The 16,772-nt window shown below is 35.3% G+C and overlaps 1 protein-coding gene across 3 annotated transcripts in view; it reads right to left on the bottom strand.

Moving 5' to 3' along the window:
• FAM184A (family with sequence similarity 184 member A) overlaps nucleotides 1–16,772 on the bottom strand; it is a 114,630-nt gene that overhangs the window by 16,077 nt on the left and 81,781 nt on the right. For all 3 annotated transcript variants that reach the window (XM_060115121.1, XM_060115123.1, XM_060115124.1), the window contains exons 10-11: nucleotides 5,483–5,695; nucleotides 3,041–3,194 (exon numbers count right to left, since the gene is read on the bottom strand). In XM_060115121.1, the coding sequence (XP_059971104.1) occupies nucleotides 3,041–3,194; nucleotides 5,483–5,695 (367 nt within the window). The remainder of the gene's footprint in view (nucleotides 1–3,040; nucleotides 3,195–5,482; nucleotides 5,696–16,772) is intronic.

Here is a 16,772-nt window from a genome sequence, read left to right as displayed (position 1 = left end):
GAATTGTCATGGTAACACAGTCTGAAAGACTGAGCTGGCGTTCTCCAAGTGGAGAAAGATAAAAGCATTCAGGAAGGAGTAACATATGCAAAAGCAGAAAAACCCCGCTCTGTCAGACAAGCTATAAGAACTTTGGTATGGCAGGCACCCACAGAGCAAGTGGTCATATTGGAAAGAAAATGGAGCCCAGCCTCAAAAAGTTTCAGTACAAAATGATTTTCACTCCATGTTTAGATTCATGGTCCTCAAACTAAGATGTGTGTGGCAGTGTGCCTGAGGGACTTTTAGAGTACACATGACCATCTTCCAAAACACGAATTTTACATGAAGATTTTTGGAAAAGCCACTGTTTTTAATGTTATCACTGAATATATGAGTAAAATACAAGTTACCATTTCAAAGCTAAAACATGAGACTTCAAAGAAATGCTGTGCTTGTAGCAAGTCAATTTAGGCTCCTCCTGAGACCCTCATGTAGGGCATAAGTTCAGTTTCCCTTGGTGTTAAGGGCTGCCTCAGTGGAAAAATTGACAGGACCTGGGGAAGGATATGAGGAATCACTGAAGGATTTAAAGTGGGGAAATCACATGGTGAGATTTGAGTCTTGCAAAAATTAACCCAACTGGGGCTTCCCTGGTGGCGCAGTGGTTGGGAGTCCACCTGCCGATGCAGGGGACATGGGTTTGTGCCCTGGTCTGGGAGGATCCCACATGCCGCGGAGCGGCTGGGCCCGTGGGCCATGGCCACTGAGCCTGCACGTCCGGAGCCTGTGATCCGCGACGGAAGAGGCTGCAGCAGTGACAGGCCCGCGTACTGCGAGAAAAAAAAAAACAACCCAACTGGAGTTTGGAGAATGGACTGTGGGAAGGAAGATCAGAAAGAAGGTTGCGGTAATAATCCAGGTGAGAAATGATACGACCATGAATTAAGGGTGGCGAAAGGATGAAAGAAGGGCAAACAGATACAGAGAATATTTAAGAGGAGGAAATAACATGATGTGCAAGCGAAAGAAAAAAGGTTGAATGCATCTCCCAGATTCGTGGTTTTGGCAACTCAGTAAACAGTGATATCATAAATTCAAGTGGGAGGTATGGGAATGGAAATATATTTTAGACCTGAGGGAGATGGTGAGCTAATATTTTAAAACAGAGTGTGAGTTAGAACATCTAACAGTCTAATAAGCAGTAAAAAATATAAATCTAATTCACAAGGAAAGTAGATTGGTCTAGAAATACATATTTGGAGTCACAAGCACAACAGATGGCCGTTGAAGCCATAGATGTGTGTGTAGAAATAGAAACAATAAAATTGGAAAAGAAGATACACAAATGGCAAATGAGCACATGGAAGAATGTTCAACACCATTAGCCATTAGGGAAATGCAAAGTAAAATTCACAATGAGATATCACTACACTCCTACCAGAATGGCTAAAATAACAAAATAATGACAACATCAAATGCTGGTGAGGATGTGAAGAAACTGGATCATTCATACATTGCTGGTGGGGATGTAAAATGGTATAATCACTCTGGAAAACAGTGGCAGTTTCTTAAAAAACTAAACATACAATTATCATATGACCCAGCAACTCAACTCCTGGGCATTTAACCCAAAGAAATAAAAACTTAAACTTGCACACAACTGAAAACACACAGATGTCCTTCAGTGGGTAAAGGACAACAAATATGGTAGGTCAATACCGTGGAGTACTACTTAGCAATAAAAAGGGGCAAACTACTGACACATACAACAACCTGCATGAATCTCCAGAGAATTATGCTGAGTGAAAAAAGCCAATCTCAAAAGGTTACATATTGTACAATTCCGTTTACAACATTCTTAAAATGACAACATTATAGAAATGGAGAAGAGATTAATGGTGAGGGGAGGGAGTGAAGTGCATGTGGCTATAAAGGGGCAGCAGGGATACCATGGTGATGGGAATGTTCTGTGTCTTGACAGTATCAATGTCAACATCCTGGCTGTGACATGCACTTTAGTTTTGAAAATGTTACCATTGAAAGAAACTGGGTAAAAGGTTCAGAGGATCTCTCTGTGCTATTTCTTATAATCTCATGTGCATCTACAATTATCTCAAAATAAAAAGTTTAAGAAACCACAAAAAGTTTTTTGTCTACAAAGACAAATGTATTTAAATCATGTTTCAGTGGATACAAGTTCCAACACTTCGCCCATTTTTACCTCTCCTCGGGAAGAGGAGAGAGCTATAACAACTTGGCCTAGAACTCCCAGCAATAATAGAGAAGATGAATTGGGTCAATTGGTTTTCCCTTTGAGGCCCCAAATATTCATAACACTTTGGTCTTCTTTGTTCTCAGTTCTTACTTAGAAAAGAGTGTGCCACTGAGGTGTGACAAAAGATGTCAAAAACATTAGGAGAATTTGGAAAAAACACAAACAGAAGGAAAATGAGATGACCGGAATAAAAAGTCATTGAATGACACTAAAAAACAAAAAATCCTTTAAATACATATTCAGTTTTTCTTCCAAACTCAATTGATCTCCTATAAAAACTATAGTGATTTTACTACCTCAAAGATAAAAGTCCTATTTAATAAAAAATCTGGAAAATATCCAAACAAAAAGTCAGACCTAGACATGACTTTTCTCATTAAAACAAAATCCTTAAGTGGAAAAAAACCCCCAATATGATGATCTAGTCTAAAGACATGTGGCTCCATTCTTATCTATTCCTTTCAGTCACTGGATAGTGGGAAGCCTGAATGTTCTGACTCCGTTTAGTCCCTTAATGACAAATGGAAGCACCATTGCATGTTGCTTACACAGCCCGAGTATGAAGAACGTTGAGGGGACCTCAATTTACTGTTTGTGTTCTATCCATTCTACTCTGCCATACTTGCTCCTTCGTCCAGTAACTTCAAATAAAATATGAACAACAGTTAGATATTCATTTTGATGTTTCAAAAATTAAGAATAAAACTTCGTGATTTCTTGTTGAATTTTAAGTTAGAAGGATGTAAAAATAAATATGACAGGATTATAATCTTTTCAAAGTACCAAGCATAGCCTTTCCTTCATCTTCTAATTCAAACCGAAGCGTCTGAAGTTCCTGTTCCATTTCTATCCGGAAGCCCTCCATTGACTCTCTGTGTGCATCTTTTAATGATTGAAGCTCTGCAGAATGTTTCTGTTGTAAATGATTTTCAAGAGCCTAGAATAAGAGAAACATATTCAAATTATGCTAGAATATAGGAAAGGAAGTGGAAACAAAATAGAAAAATTACTAAAACTCAGTTATTATTTAAGGAAAACAAGTTTTTTAAATTCATTTTCACGAAAATTAGATATAAGATGATCATCATTGGAAAATAAATTAGTAGGTTCACTTCAGTAGAATAATCATCATGAAATCAGGTTGAGTCAATATACAGTGTTTGAATTGGGATACAGACCCTTTACCTAAGGCAGTTTTCAAATAAAGCTGTTTTCTGAAGCTCCTAAGGGACATAAACCACCTAAAATTAATGAATAATTCCTCTGTGTGCAGACTTAGACTTAGGAAAGAGGTGGGGGAGGGCACATCAGAAAAGATCTCCTTCTGATCAGGAAGAGAGAGATGAGGGCTTTTCCTACTCCAACCTTAACAAAATGTTTGTAGCTATTTTCTGTCATTCTTTGCTCCTGCATTTGTGAACAGAAGCAAAAGCTAAGAGGAGGTAGCTGGAAAAGTGAACTAAAGCCCTTCATGTGATTAATTTTAAAAGCCTAGCCAGAGAGAACAGACTACACGTGGCCAAGACGAAGAGAAGATATATGGCCACAAGAGAAAAAACACAGAGCTCAGGGTACTTCAAGTTTAGAGTGAACTGTAGCACTCAGCCAGGAAGGGTTTTCCTTACTATAATCTATAACATGAAAGGTTTCTGAGAAAGATACCACATTATAACTAGGGCTGTGTTTCTTCAATCACTACTCTAAAATGCTGCTTTTAAAAATTATTATTTGACTACTTATGTTCTTTCTGAAACGTACAGCGTAAGTCCCTTTGGATACAGGTAAAATAAAGGACTTCTCCTATAGACAACATGACTCAGGTAAGCTTGGCTACCTAATGACAGACAATAAAACTGCCAGTTCTGAAAAGACTGAATGTGTAAAATTAAAGCACTGATATGAAAGCTTACAAGTTATCACAGTTCACAAATGGAATCCAATGAATAGATTATTTAGTAATGCAAACAGGTCGAATTTTTAACCAAAGGAACTTCCTTGATTTTCTGGACAAGATCAATAGACTACAACTTATTGTACAGGCAAATGAGTTGTTTTTAAAAGGATATGACTTTTTTGTTTTAACAATCTTTAAATTATATACCATTTCTTAAAAGAGTATCTATACCCAAATAAAGGATTAAAAATGTGTATCTGTAATAAGTATACATGGTGAAAATTACTGTTAGTAACACTATCAAATCTTTATCTTTATCCATAAGGTCCCTAGAAGAAATTGAAAAATACAGTGTTAAGAAGTGAACTAAAAAAAAAAAAACTAAAAAAAAAAACCTAAAAACAAACAAACAAACAAAAGAAGTGAACTAAACCAAAATTAATCACACTAAAGCTATGTCAAACTAACATTTTAACACAGAACTAAATAATAGATATGGGGCGATTCTGGCATATAATTAAACAAATAATGTATCTGTTTAAGTCTTTTTTTAGTGATTTATTTGTATCACTACTTTTCATATAGCTGTTAGGGCTGTATATACAGAACTATACTATTTTAAAATGTCTCCCATTTCGACTCATTGTGAATTCTGTACATAAGAAAAAGTATGAGGGACAAAAATGTGAGATTAAAAAATATAAATTCCTTGGGTACATGTGTCTTTTGTAGATCCAGACTTAAGGAGAAAAATTAAAAATTTGATGAAAGACTATTGTAAGTTCAAGATAGTATTAAGTGATTACAGTGGTTACAACTAAATTTATTTTATTTTATTTTTTTTTTATTTGCTGTACGCGGGCCTCTCACTGTTGTGGCCTCCCCCATTGCGGAGCACAGGCTCCGGACGCACAGGCCCAGCGGCCATGGCTCACGGGCCCAGCCTCTCCGCGGCATGTGGGATCTTCCCAGACCGGGGCACGAACCCGTATCCCCTGCATCGGCAGGCGGACTCTCAACCACTGCGCCACCAGGGAAGCCCCTACAACTAAATTTATTTAATCACTGCTAACATATGACAAGCCAGACGGTTTATTAGTTTCATCATGAACTTGGCAATATCATGGGAAACAGAAATAAAATTTGTCTGCTATAGTGTATAATTAGTGTCTGTGTTTAATTACTGTGACCCCCTACAAGAAGTCATAGACTAGAAAACACAAATAAAGCAATATATAATTTTTTGGAGCAAAAATGAACTCTTTAAAATTAGAAGGCTAACAATTATTAGGCTGTTGATTACATTTGAACATATGTCACTTTAAACTTACTCTTTGTTCCTTTTCCTTTTCTTCTTCCATAGTTTGAAATGCAAGGACATGTGCTTCTTGTAAAGATTTATGTCTTTGTTGATGCTGTTCCTCTAATTCTTCAAGCTCTTGTGTAAGTCGTTGTCGTTCTTGTGTAAACTGGGCTTGCAGTTGCTGCAAAGAGGACTGAGACTGGGAAAGCTGCATCTCCAGATTGTGTTTCAGCAAGGAAATCTATGCCACAGAATGGTACACAAAGAAGAATAAATATAAGGCATGTTTCACATATTGCCTAAGGAAAAAAGCATTTCAAAGATACTAACAAAAGCAAAATAATTGCCTTAACAAAATGTCCATTTAACATGTTTTATAATATATCATAGATAACTAATCTTTAGGTATTACCACTTTTATTCTGTTTTCAGTAATTATCCTAAAAATAGACTGTTTTAGTGGTATTACGCTTGTAGACTCTCTAAAGAACACTGCAGCCCACATTTAAAAATACAACAAATACCTATGCTGCACTGCAACAAAAATTCATGATGTGAAATAAAAACAAAGATAGCTAACGTATTTACTAGGTTATGGTCACTTTACGGAATCACACTATCTAGTATGAGAAGTTAAACTGCTTATTTTTGAGGCAGCAAAGTTGAGTAGTTAGGACTGTGGGCTCTGAGTTAAAATTGTAGCTCTGCCACTTGTCACTGTCAACACCTCACCAGGCTGTGTCAGAGGGGAAAGTGTTACTACACACAGTTCACTCAGAATGGCCCCTGCAACGTAGTAAGTGCTCAATGAAAGCTAGCTAAGATTATTTGAGGATTAAAAAACTACTCTTTAAAAGATTTATTAGTTTATAATTTAGAATTCTTATGTTAAAAAAAGGGTTTTATTTTTGAATTTTGATTTAATTCAAAGGATTTCAAACTTTCAAGCTTTTTAAAAATCACAAACCCCTCACAATCCTCCAGTTACAGCCTTCTAATAATGACAGGTGCTTTTCATTCACTACGGAAAACTGATTTGTCTCTCCTTTTGAAAACAGACAAAGCACCCTTAATACGTCCACATTGCTTCTATGTGTTTTAAAATACTTAAATTTAAGTCCATTTTAAAGACTAAAAGCACAAAATACATGCATCTGTATATGTGTGTGTGTGTGTTCATTTACACATTTGTTGAAACCAAATTTTTATTTGATTTTTTTCTCTTCTCATATACAGGAAACTATAAACTTGAAACTAGATAACTCAATCATATTCTAGATGTCTGAGGCTAAGGGGAACTTAGGGGAACCAGATAAAAAGTTGCCAAATGTGTTCCATTAAATAACTTAAGATGCTGTGTTTATACACAAGTAAAACCGTTTCTGTGGCCAGGAAAGCTAATGGAAAGAGAGAACTTTAAAGTGAGTTTTTGTAAATGAGAAAAGACTTTCTTTCAATTGATGGAAGGCAGATATAGTCTGCCTCACATGTCTCACCAAGGAAGGTACGTGGGAAAGAAAGAGAAAGGGTGGAGAATCACCAGAGATGCAAAATAAGAAAGAAAAGAAAGAAGGAACTGGAAGACAGGAGAGGCCAGAGATCAGCGGCTGGAAACAGTCACAGACTGTAGTGAGCTTAGGGTGGATAACAGCTGTCTGGAAGGGCTTTGAGCAAAGTTATACACCAGGATTAGTTGTAAAGGTTGGCACGTGCCTTTGTGGAAAGGGTCAAGCACCGGTGAGAAATGATACAACTGACATATGTTCAATCTGTTTTAACGCATTTCCAAAGAAGTAAGTTTACCTATTGAAAGTTATATGAATTCTACTTATTAATTTCTACATAAGCCTAAGATTTCAGAGGTTATTTCATATGTTTGGAGTCATGGTGAACTGCAACATTCTGACCCCAGGCAATGCAACTCCCTACACCTCTAAATGGCAGTGGTACTCATGATTTACAGCTCAAATAAACCCTGCAAGTGTGAAAACTGCAGGAGAAAGTCACAGCAACAGCTAAGCCTCATTTGTGGAGAGGGAGGACCAAAACAAGTTATACGATGTGATTTCTTACCATTTTATGCAAAGAAAATCAGGGTGAGATGAATATTAAACACAACCCAGCAAGAAGAAACGAATCATAAAAGGGTAAAAGGCAATAAAAATGTTTGTGAACCCTGATGTGTAAAGTGGCAGAGCCATTTTCTTCCCAGCTAGGTGGTTCTTGAAACAGAGAAGGCACCTAGCCACTCTCTTCCCAAGCTCAACTCTAGTCCCAGACCCAGCACAGGGACCCACATGACTACCTTGTCTCTGGTGACAACTTGTTAGAACACATATGAGAACATTAGGAAAAGACTACTGTTACATGTAGAATAATGACTCATATTGTCAAAGCTATTATCTGGCCGCTGGCCACGTGAGGACTGATCTACCCAGTGAATGAAGTGCTCACCAAGCCATCTGGCCTGGTACGCATCCGTGTCCACTCAGAGAAAACGGGCATGATTTTCTGATTTGTACACAGGCACTATATGGGCTGGCAGTGGCCCTGGGTTCTGTCCTCCAATGAAGTGTGCACTCAGGTCAATAAGAAGCCAATCAGTTCACAGCAGTGTAGCTTATTTTCTGAAATACCTACTTCAAAAGTTCAGTGTCAAAAAGAGCTCCCACATGTTAATTTGACTATAATTTGACTCACACTTGAACCATTTAAGGATGAAATTTATCAAGAATTATAACATATAAGGAAGTACCACAGTAATATAACAGTTATACATTTAAAATCTAAGCACACTTTCAAACCTCTCAAGCTTAAATAAAATACACTTAAATATTTTATATCATAATATACTTTACCTTGAAAGAACTCCAAAGTAATTTTTTTCATTTTAGGATATATGATTAATCTTTATTATCTATGCTCAAGAAAACAAAGTATATACAAAAAGACATTATCATGCAATTTAGTGTTCAAGTATACTTAGTTTATATATTTTATATTCTTAATTTTGAAAGCACACCAAAATAATACTAAGGCTATCTAAAAATCTTTGGATTCATGCTCAAGACAGTAACATAAATTATAAGCAGGAAGCCTTTATCATGCAATGCAGCATCAAAACTTACTTTGTTCTTTTTACAAATTAATAAATTAGTAGATTGCATCATACTGTCAGCTTTTATTCAGCATGAAAATTACATGGCACTTTAAAGACAGAAATGAGCAAAGCAATGTAAAATGAACTAATGTTTTATAGCTATAACTTAAAACAGCAGAGTTTAGTATACTTTATGGAAATACAAATAATATAAATTTCATTAATTCAAAATAAAAGAGAATGACAGATTTTGCATTAAATACTTCTGGTAACCTTGATCAATACTTTTATTCAACACATGCCTTTCTATAATACTTATTACAGTATTATAGAAAGGCATGTGTTGAATAAATGAGAAGCAGTAGTTACTTCAAATTATATTTTCAAATTATGAAGCATATAGTACTAGTTTCTATACATTTGTTATAATTTTAAATCTTAAGGCTTTTTATTTTGCTGATCTTAAATAAACCAAAAAGAATATTTATTTCAGTAAAAATTTTAATCCTAATTAAAAAATGCTAACCACAGCAGTTTAGATATGAATTATATAATATATTCTACTGATCAAGGAGGTACCAGATACTTTCAAACAATTTTAAAAGCCAAACTTTGCTGAGAGTGATTGCTACCTTCTGATCTCTACCACTTAAAATACTATCTTTTTGAAAATAAAGTGTTGTAAAAATTTCAAAAAGACAAAATTAAAAACATATGGATACATTTTTCTGAAGAAGGGAAAGCTTTACCTACTTCCTACAGGGCAGTTTCACAAAGATTCTGTACCTCTACAACGGTGCTTGCAGAAATCCCTCAAAATAGAAACTGAAACATCAAATCTGAGGTACTGGATATGATAGGATGTCAACACGAGATATGTCATTAATTATGTACATCCTATGTTTTTGATGCACTGTTGGGTTTTTTTCCCCCTTTAAAAAAATCACTCTTATTACAGAAATGAAAGAATACAGAAAGTATACAAATAGTTTATCCTCAAAACAAAGTATTTCTTGAGATAGTAAATGTAATCTGTGGTTCTCAAACCTGGCTGTATGTCAGAATTATCTCTGTAGATGTTAATAAAGGTACTTGCCCAGGCCCTGATCCCTGGATATTCTGATTAAATAAGTCTGGAATTGAGCCCAGGCTACCTAACATATTTTTATTCCTAACTACCAAAGTAATAAGTGTTCATTGTGAAAAATAATTTTTTTAAATAAAGTAGTTTATAAAATGAAAGTGAAAGTCTCCTTCCTTCCCTTTTCCTTGCCAAATTCCAATCCCTAAGGGTAACCAGTTTTACCATTTTGTTATCTCCCCAGACTCTTATGACTTATTTCTCTTTTGATATAATTTCCTGTTTTGCTTTTTTTTTTTTTTAAACTACATTTTGTGTAAACGGGTGGATGCTTTTCACCATGTAGAGAGTACAGCTGCCATGACATGACAAAATATTGGCTATGTCTTACACACAAAAGTTACTTGGGGTCCCCAGGGCACACCTCAAGAGACCAGTGCTTAATGTCCAAAGTAGCTGGAACAGAGACCCATAGGGCTGCTGATTGGGACAGACATTCCCTATGTCTCACACAGAGAAAGAAACACTACTTCATTTGCGAAACCATGAGGGAGGGTGTCCAGACCTGCAGGTGTTGCTATGTGATGGAGTGGCTTTTCAAACACTCAAGTCTATGTAGCTCCCTTCAAGATGAGTGTACTCATGGATTTGCTCAATGATGGTCAATGATTTCTCCATTAGGGAGGCCAACAAGTTTGGTTTTAGAGGTTTGTTTTTCCTTGCACGGTGACATTTCTAGGGTACACAACCCATGACATGTAGGCATGCCCCATTCTTTTCAATGACTACATATAATGTGAATGGCGGGCACTGTTTCTTGCCTCCCCAAATGCCCATCTCCCCCTTTTCCTTTCTTCCCAGTTAGCTGAACTCTTGAGTTTGTTCACGGACTGAATGGAAATCCCTATCTTCAAGATGGTATGCCTCTCTCCCAGCACCAAGAAGTGAATTATGACTGGGATAAGAAAGTCACGGTAATCTAACTCTAAGGTCATATCACCCTGTCTTAGTTAATAAGCTAAAAGGAAGTATGTGGGGAATTGGGGTGGGGAAGACTTTATTTCCTGATAAAAGTAAAAAATGCTTAAGGAGAGTCTCTTGCATTAGCACAACTGTTCAAGAACATGACAGCTGGAGCTGTAGCAGCCATGTTGCAACTATGACATGACAAACTTGGGGTCCAGAAGTTAACACATTGAGCATGGCAAAGCAGAAGTACAGAAAGTACCTGAGCACTTAATTATCTTGACAGCTTGAGCCACTGTCACCTGGGTATTCTGCTGCTTAGAGCCAAATGTATCCTAATAGACATCATTCCAAAGTATAAATACACTATAATTACTTTAATTCTTACTGATGGAAATTCAGATCATCTCACCTGGTTTTGCTATTATAAACACTGCACCAACCCCACCCCCCAAAAAAACAAATGGTCTAAATGCACACACATATGAGTCTATCAGAAGGTTGTACATAACTCTCTTTTTTAAGTTTCATAGATGACTTTAATGCACAATCACAGTCAAGAACCACTGCCCCAGAATTCATAAAACAAAAGACTCCGGCTGGTTCTTTCATGATAATCTTAAAGCAATGTCTAGAGAAGTCTTTGAAGCCCTGGCCTTTTACTTGTCCTCTGCTCTCCGTTCATTTTATGAGATCACGGAGGAAAACAAAATATGTTCCTCAAGTAGTATTACCTATGGTTTTTTCTTCCTGTAGTTTTGATCAATTTATCAAGATATTGGTGAACTGTTTATCTTGTGCTTCTATGTGTTTTTGAAGGCTGTTCTATAAATCATGATTTTTCAAAAATGATTTGCTTTTTAGGGTAGAGGTTTTGTGTGAGAGAGTTCATTCATTTTTGTGAAAACAAGAAAATCAGTAAGAAAAAGCAATTTGAGAAATAGGATGTGTAAATATAATTTCGTTTTTCAATAAGTTATAGGTATGGCGTTGTGTTGAGCCAGAACACTTATTAATTTTGACAAGAAAGGCCAACACAAATTACTATAAAGTCTAAACCACATGATATTAATATTCAGTGCAATACTTTCAAATATATGAAGCAACATTAAAAACTGCTACCATAGGCTTAGTAGAGGACAGTAAGGACAATTTACTGCTATGTCAACAACTTACATAAATGCTCATGTAAAATGTTTGAAGGTGTCTGAATATTTTAATTCTTTCTATGCTTTTTCCTTTTTTAACCTCTAATTTGCTATTTTTGGAGAGTCTAGCTAAGAAAAGTAAACTTAAGCTTCTGAAATTATGACCATCCTGAAAAATTCTGAATTGTTCATAATTTTTTTGGTATTTTCTAAGACCTATAAACTGAGTTTATTGATTAAGAACCACAGTAATGCCTAATTAATGTCCTTAAGATATTTCTGGAATATGTTTCTAATCATCCTCTCATTCTTAGTTGAAAAAAATTATAAAGCTTTTATAAAGAACAGAGGAATCAACAATCACTTGTTTTTTTAGAACAAGACAGCATATAGTGGGAAACTTCTTGCATGGAAGGCAGGCTGAAGACAGTGTGTGGAGCGGGTGGGTAGATCTCACCCTGCTGAATGACACTGACAAGGTCACATCTTGTTTGGTTGATGACTGAGTGATGAGTTCATCCTCAATGACTACGATGTTACAAAAGAGAATTAATGAATGGGGATTTCAGTGTGTTACAAACCCCTTTTACTTATTTTGTAGGAGATGAGTCAATGTATTCTCATTTCAATTACTAATAGAGTCAACTTCAGTAAGGTTGTTTTTATTTTAATGAACACCTTTTCATTTATAACTATTTAGGAAGAAGTGACTGTCGTTGCAAGTATTCTGAAGTACAATTCAACTAATTTTTGACAATACTCATATCTTATTTGGGTTCTTATTTCTATCCCAATTAGCACATATGTCAAAAAATCTGGATTAATATAGCAATCATGCCCCAATTCTTACTATGTTCTATGTGACTGTTTAAAAAAATTTCTAAATGTAGCCTTATTTCACCAACATTGAGATAAATATCTTTATTGCTTACTTTAAAATATATTAAAGAAGCTGGCATTAAATGTATTCATGTATTTCTAATTTTTACATAGACAGTAAAGTTGAATATAAAGAGTAGATAAAAATTTTCTTGCATAGTAGAAAGAAATTAGAAAGGTATGAGAACATGTTTTTGAAGTTATCAAAATTTCACAGGCTATCTCTAGACTCAAGACCTGGTTCCTCTAGGTCAGGAATTGGCACATTACAGTCTGTTTCTGTAGATTAACAGATTCATTCACATATTGCCTGTGGCTGCTTTCACACAATAGCAGAGTCCCATAGCTGCCACAGAAACTGCATGACCCACAGAGCCAGAAATATTTACCATCTGGCCCTTGGCAGAAGAAGCTGGCTGACCTCTGCCCTAAGATATCAAGAAAAATATTCAAAGATCCTTAGCTCTCTGTTAACTTATTTTAAAAAAAACAAGTTGGGTATGGGTTTGATGTGAAAATAAATCTCATTTTCTCTCTTCAAGTGTAAAGAAAAAAATTTTTAATGAGTATTTAAATGGAATATAACTTTGAAGCTTAATTTCTGCACATTTTAGTGTACATAAGTAGAATAGCTTTGCCAATTCTTAGGAAAGGGATTTACTCCATTTGCTTTAAATCTTTTAGTAATTTTAACATTAAAATGTAAAATATGTTCTGAATCTATGAACCTGCACAACTATCTAATACTCTTAAGAAGTCAATTGATACTACTTTTTCAAAAAATAAACTAGTTTAACAAAAGAAGAAATACATTTATTTCCATTTTTATGAGAGTCAACAACTTAATAGTTTTTCAAAAATATTACTATATCTTTCAAAGTAAACATTAAAATAATGAAGTTTACGTGTGAGAGGTAAAATCTTGCTTGGCTTTAAAATAAAATACATGCTTATCAATACAATGTGGTAGATGTATGCACATACACAAATGCATGCCTGAAAGTTAGAAGCTTTTGTTACCCATATACAAAACATATCTTACTGAATGCCAAAAAGTGTATTTTTTAAAAATCATAAGTTAAAGCTTTAAAGCAGTGATGATGTTTATGCAAAACCAAAAGTGCAACATGCCCTTATGTACAAATTGTAAGTGCCGGTCACTTACATTGTTGATAGATTTATGCAAAGCTTCACCCAGAGAGTGCCTCTATGAAAAAGATCACAGGAATAAAGGGAAACATTCAGAAATCAACTAAGTGAAAGAAAGAATAAAAAGGGAGAGTAACACACAGAACATTAGTTACAATATGCTCAAGAAAAAAATAAGTTGAAAACAGTTCTGAGAAAGAAATCAGACAAAAAGAAATTTACATCATAGAGTCTAAATTATTTATAGTCCCTTAGAACAGTGTCTGATGCTTGTGGGCTGGCAGACTTACCTATGCAAGAGACCAAAGGCTAGTACAAGTAAACCAGAGGTCAGTTTAAAAGATAATGGTTACTGAAGCACCTAGAAGGAATATTACTGTTCTAAATGCCTCCCAGAAATCTGCAATATAATGCTTCAAAGCATTCCACTCAGCATTGGAGTAGGTTTTAGAAGGATTTCTCCTCTTATGAGAAATGAGCAGATGAGAACTGAAACACTAACTTGATTGACTACATAATTTGGGGGCCAGAAATAAATATGGATAATCATTGAAAATGTAAAGATTTGATAATAATCTGGTTTTATACTCAGGGGAAAGGAAGAAGAGATGCCTTCATATCTTTTCAACCCTATTTTCTAGGATATATTTGGTAAAATTATGTATGATCTAGGTTCATTTTTTAGAAGTTCATTGGAATTCTGAGTGACAAACCATTGGAAAAACACACACTCTCCCTCCCCCAAATGTGGAGAAAATGTGATTTCATTTTCAATTGCCTCACTTTTGTGCCTTCCAAGTATACAAAATGGTATTTTAAATTTATATTATTAATATAACTAGAAAAGTTCCTGTAAAATGGTTTTTACTTTGGACACTAATCAAATTTTCAGACAAAACATAATTTTCTTTTTTCCTTCATAATGTGAATATCCCTTGGTGTGTCATAAACTAAAGCTAGCTTTTATTTGATAAACAATTTTACCAAAGTTGAGAAAAACGATTAACTTTCTATTTGATTATACCATAACTTCTTAGTTTAAACTCTCATACTTTTAAATAAGTTAGTTTGTTAATTTTATTTTTTTTCTTTATGCTTTCTCATACTCATAATATGCTTTATATACTGAGACACTTAAAACTTAACTTCTCCAGACTTCACAAAACATATGAAAATCTGAGGGATTTTTTAGTTGTTTTTTTTTTTTTTTTTTTTTTTTTTTTTTTATCTCTTTGTATTTCTCTGAACTGATGTTCTGGCATTAGAAGTTAATGTAAAATGTATAGCATTTACTTATGAAGTAGATTTTTTCACTCTTTAAGGTATCATCAGACAAAAATATATATGTTATTTAGGATTCCTGAACTGATAGATTAGACCAATATGAAAGATCAGAGGTTCTCTGTAGGAATTCTAGATTTTAGATTTTATTTGAGAGTATATTTGAACATTTGGAATGTAAACTCATATGGTCACTAACTCTGTCAACATACTGTTGGCAGGCCATGGAAATATCTAAACCAAAGGCATGGTCGCTAAGCTGTGCCCTGGGGTGACTTACACCATAGACCTGGCAACAGCAATTAGAAAAGGCACAACAGTGGTGCTGGGTCACAATACTCTTATTGATGACTACATAAATGAAGTAAGATTTATTCTTTTGTTTAAAACTTTTTTATTAGAGTACTATTATATTCCAGGAAGTACAGAGTGATATAGAGAACTGAATAAGATAGTAAAACAAACATACACAAAAAATAAGAAAAAGTTCATGGTAAATATGACAAAAAAGGTTGATGTGACAGGAAATGACTAGAGGTGATACTGGGTTGATGGTAAGGAAAGATCTTTTGAAAAATGTGACATTTAAAATGGCATGATCCGATTTACATCATAAAAGATTACTTCAAGTTTGTGGAAAAAAGTGAAATTGGGGAGGCTAGATAGAAGGCTGTTATATGGTGTCTTGGACTAGTGTTTTCTAAGGGAGGTGGAAGCAGGTGGTGCTGGGATATGCTTTGAAGGTGGAATAAACAGGACTGACATTACATAAGAGATAAAGGAAAGAGAGAAAGCAAGGATGACTCCTCATCCTTTGAGCAAAAAGCAGTACCAAGAAGCAAAGATGATGGGATGGAGATTGAGAATCAATACTTTTGAGAGACTGAGAATCAATACTTTTGAGTCAGACATGCTAAGCCTGAGATGCCAATTAGACAACCAAGTGACTAAATTTAGGTGAAGACATCAAGGCTGGAGATCTAACTTTGGAAGTCACTGACATACAGATGGTGTTTAAACCACAAAACTGGATGAGATCCCCCAAGTAAATGTTTGCTTGAAAGAATATTGGATGAACTAAAAATCTGTATGCAAAAATATTATTTGGCCATATTCTATATGAGCAAGATCCATGCTAATAAAAATCAATGCCCTATATAATAGTCAATTTGTTTTAAAGCATCTTAAGCTACTTGTTAGTTTTTGAGATGAGTGAAAAGGGCCTCAAGAGGTCCTCTTCAGCTCATTGAGAGCACTTGGATACTTCAGCATAGAAGGCTTACTAATATGCTTCAGCATTTCTAGTCTTTTTTTTTTTTTTTGCGGTATGTGGGCCTCTCACTGTTGTGGCCTCTCCCGTTGCGGAGCACAGGCTCCGGATGCGCATGCCCAGCGGCCATGGCTCACGGGCCCAGCCGCTCTGCGGCATATGGGATCCTCCCAGACCGGGGCACGAACCCGTATCCCCTGCATTGGCAGGCGGACTCTCAACCACTGCGCCACCAGGGAGGCCCAGCATTTCTAGTCTTGAAGGACGAATATAATAAGACTTTCAGCTAAGTGAGGAAGAAAACTGAAAATAACTAAAAATTGCTGCACTTAATTAGAAATTTACAGCTTTGTACATAAGAAACTGTGCTCTTAGGAGTAATCTCATTGTTCAAAACCTCAGTTTATTCATTTAGAAAATAGCACAGGTTTTTTACATGTTTGT

Source organism: Mesoplodon densirostris, chromosome 12, assembly GCF_025265405.1.
Source record: "Mesoplodon densirostris isolate mMesDen1 chromosome 12, mMesDen1 primary haplotype, whole genome shotgun sequence".
Lineage (NCBI taxonomy): Eukaryota > Metazoa > Chordata > Mammalia > Artiodactyla > Ziphiidae > Mesoplodon > Mesoplodon densirostris.
This window is presented reverse-complemented; position numbering and strand designations above follow the sequence as displayed.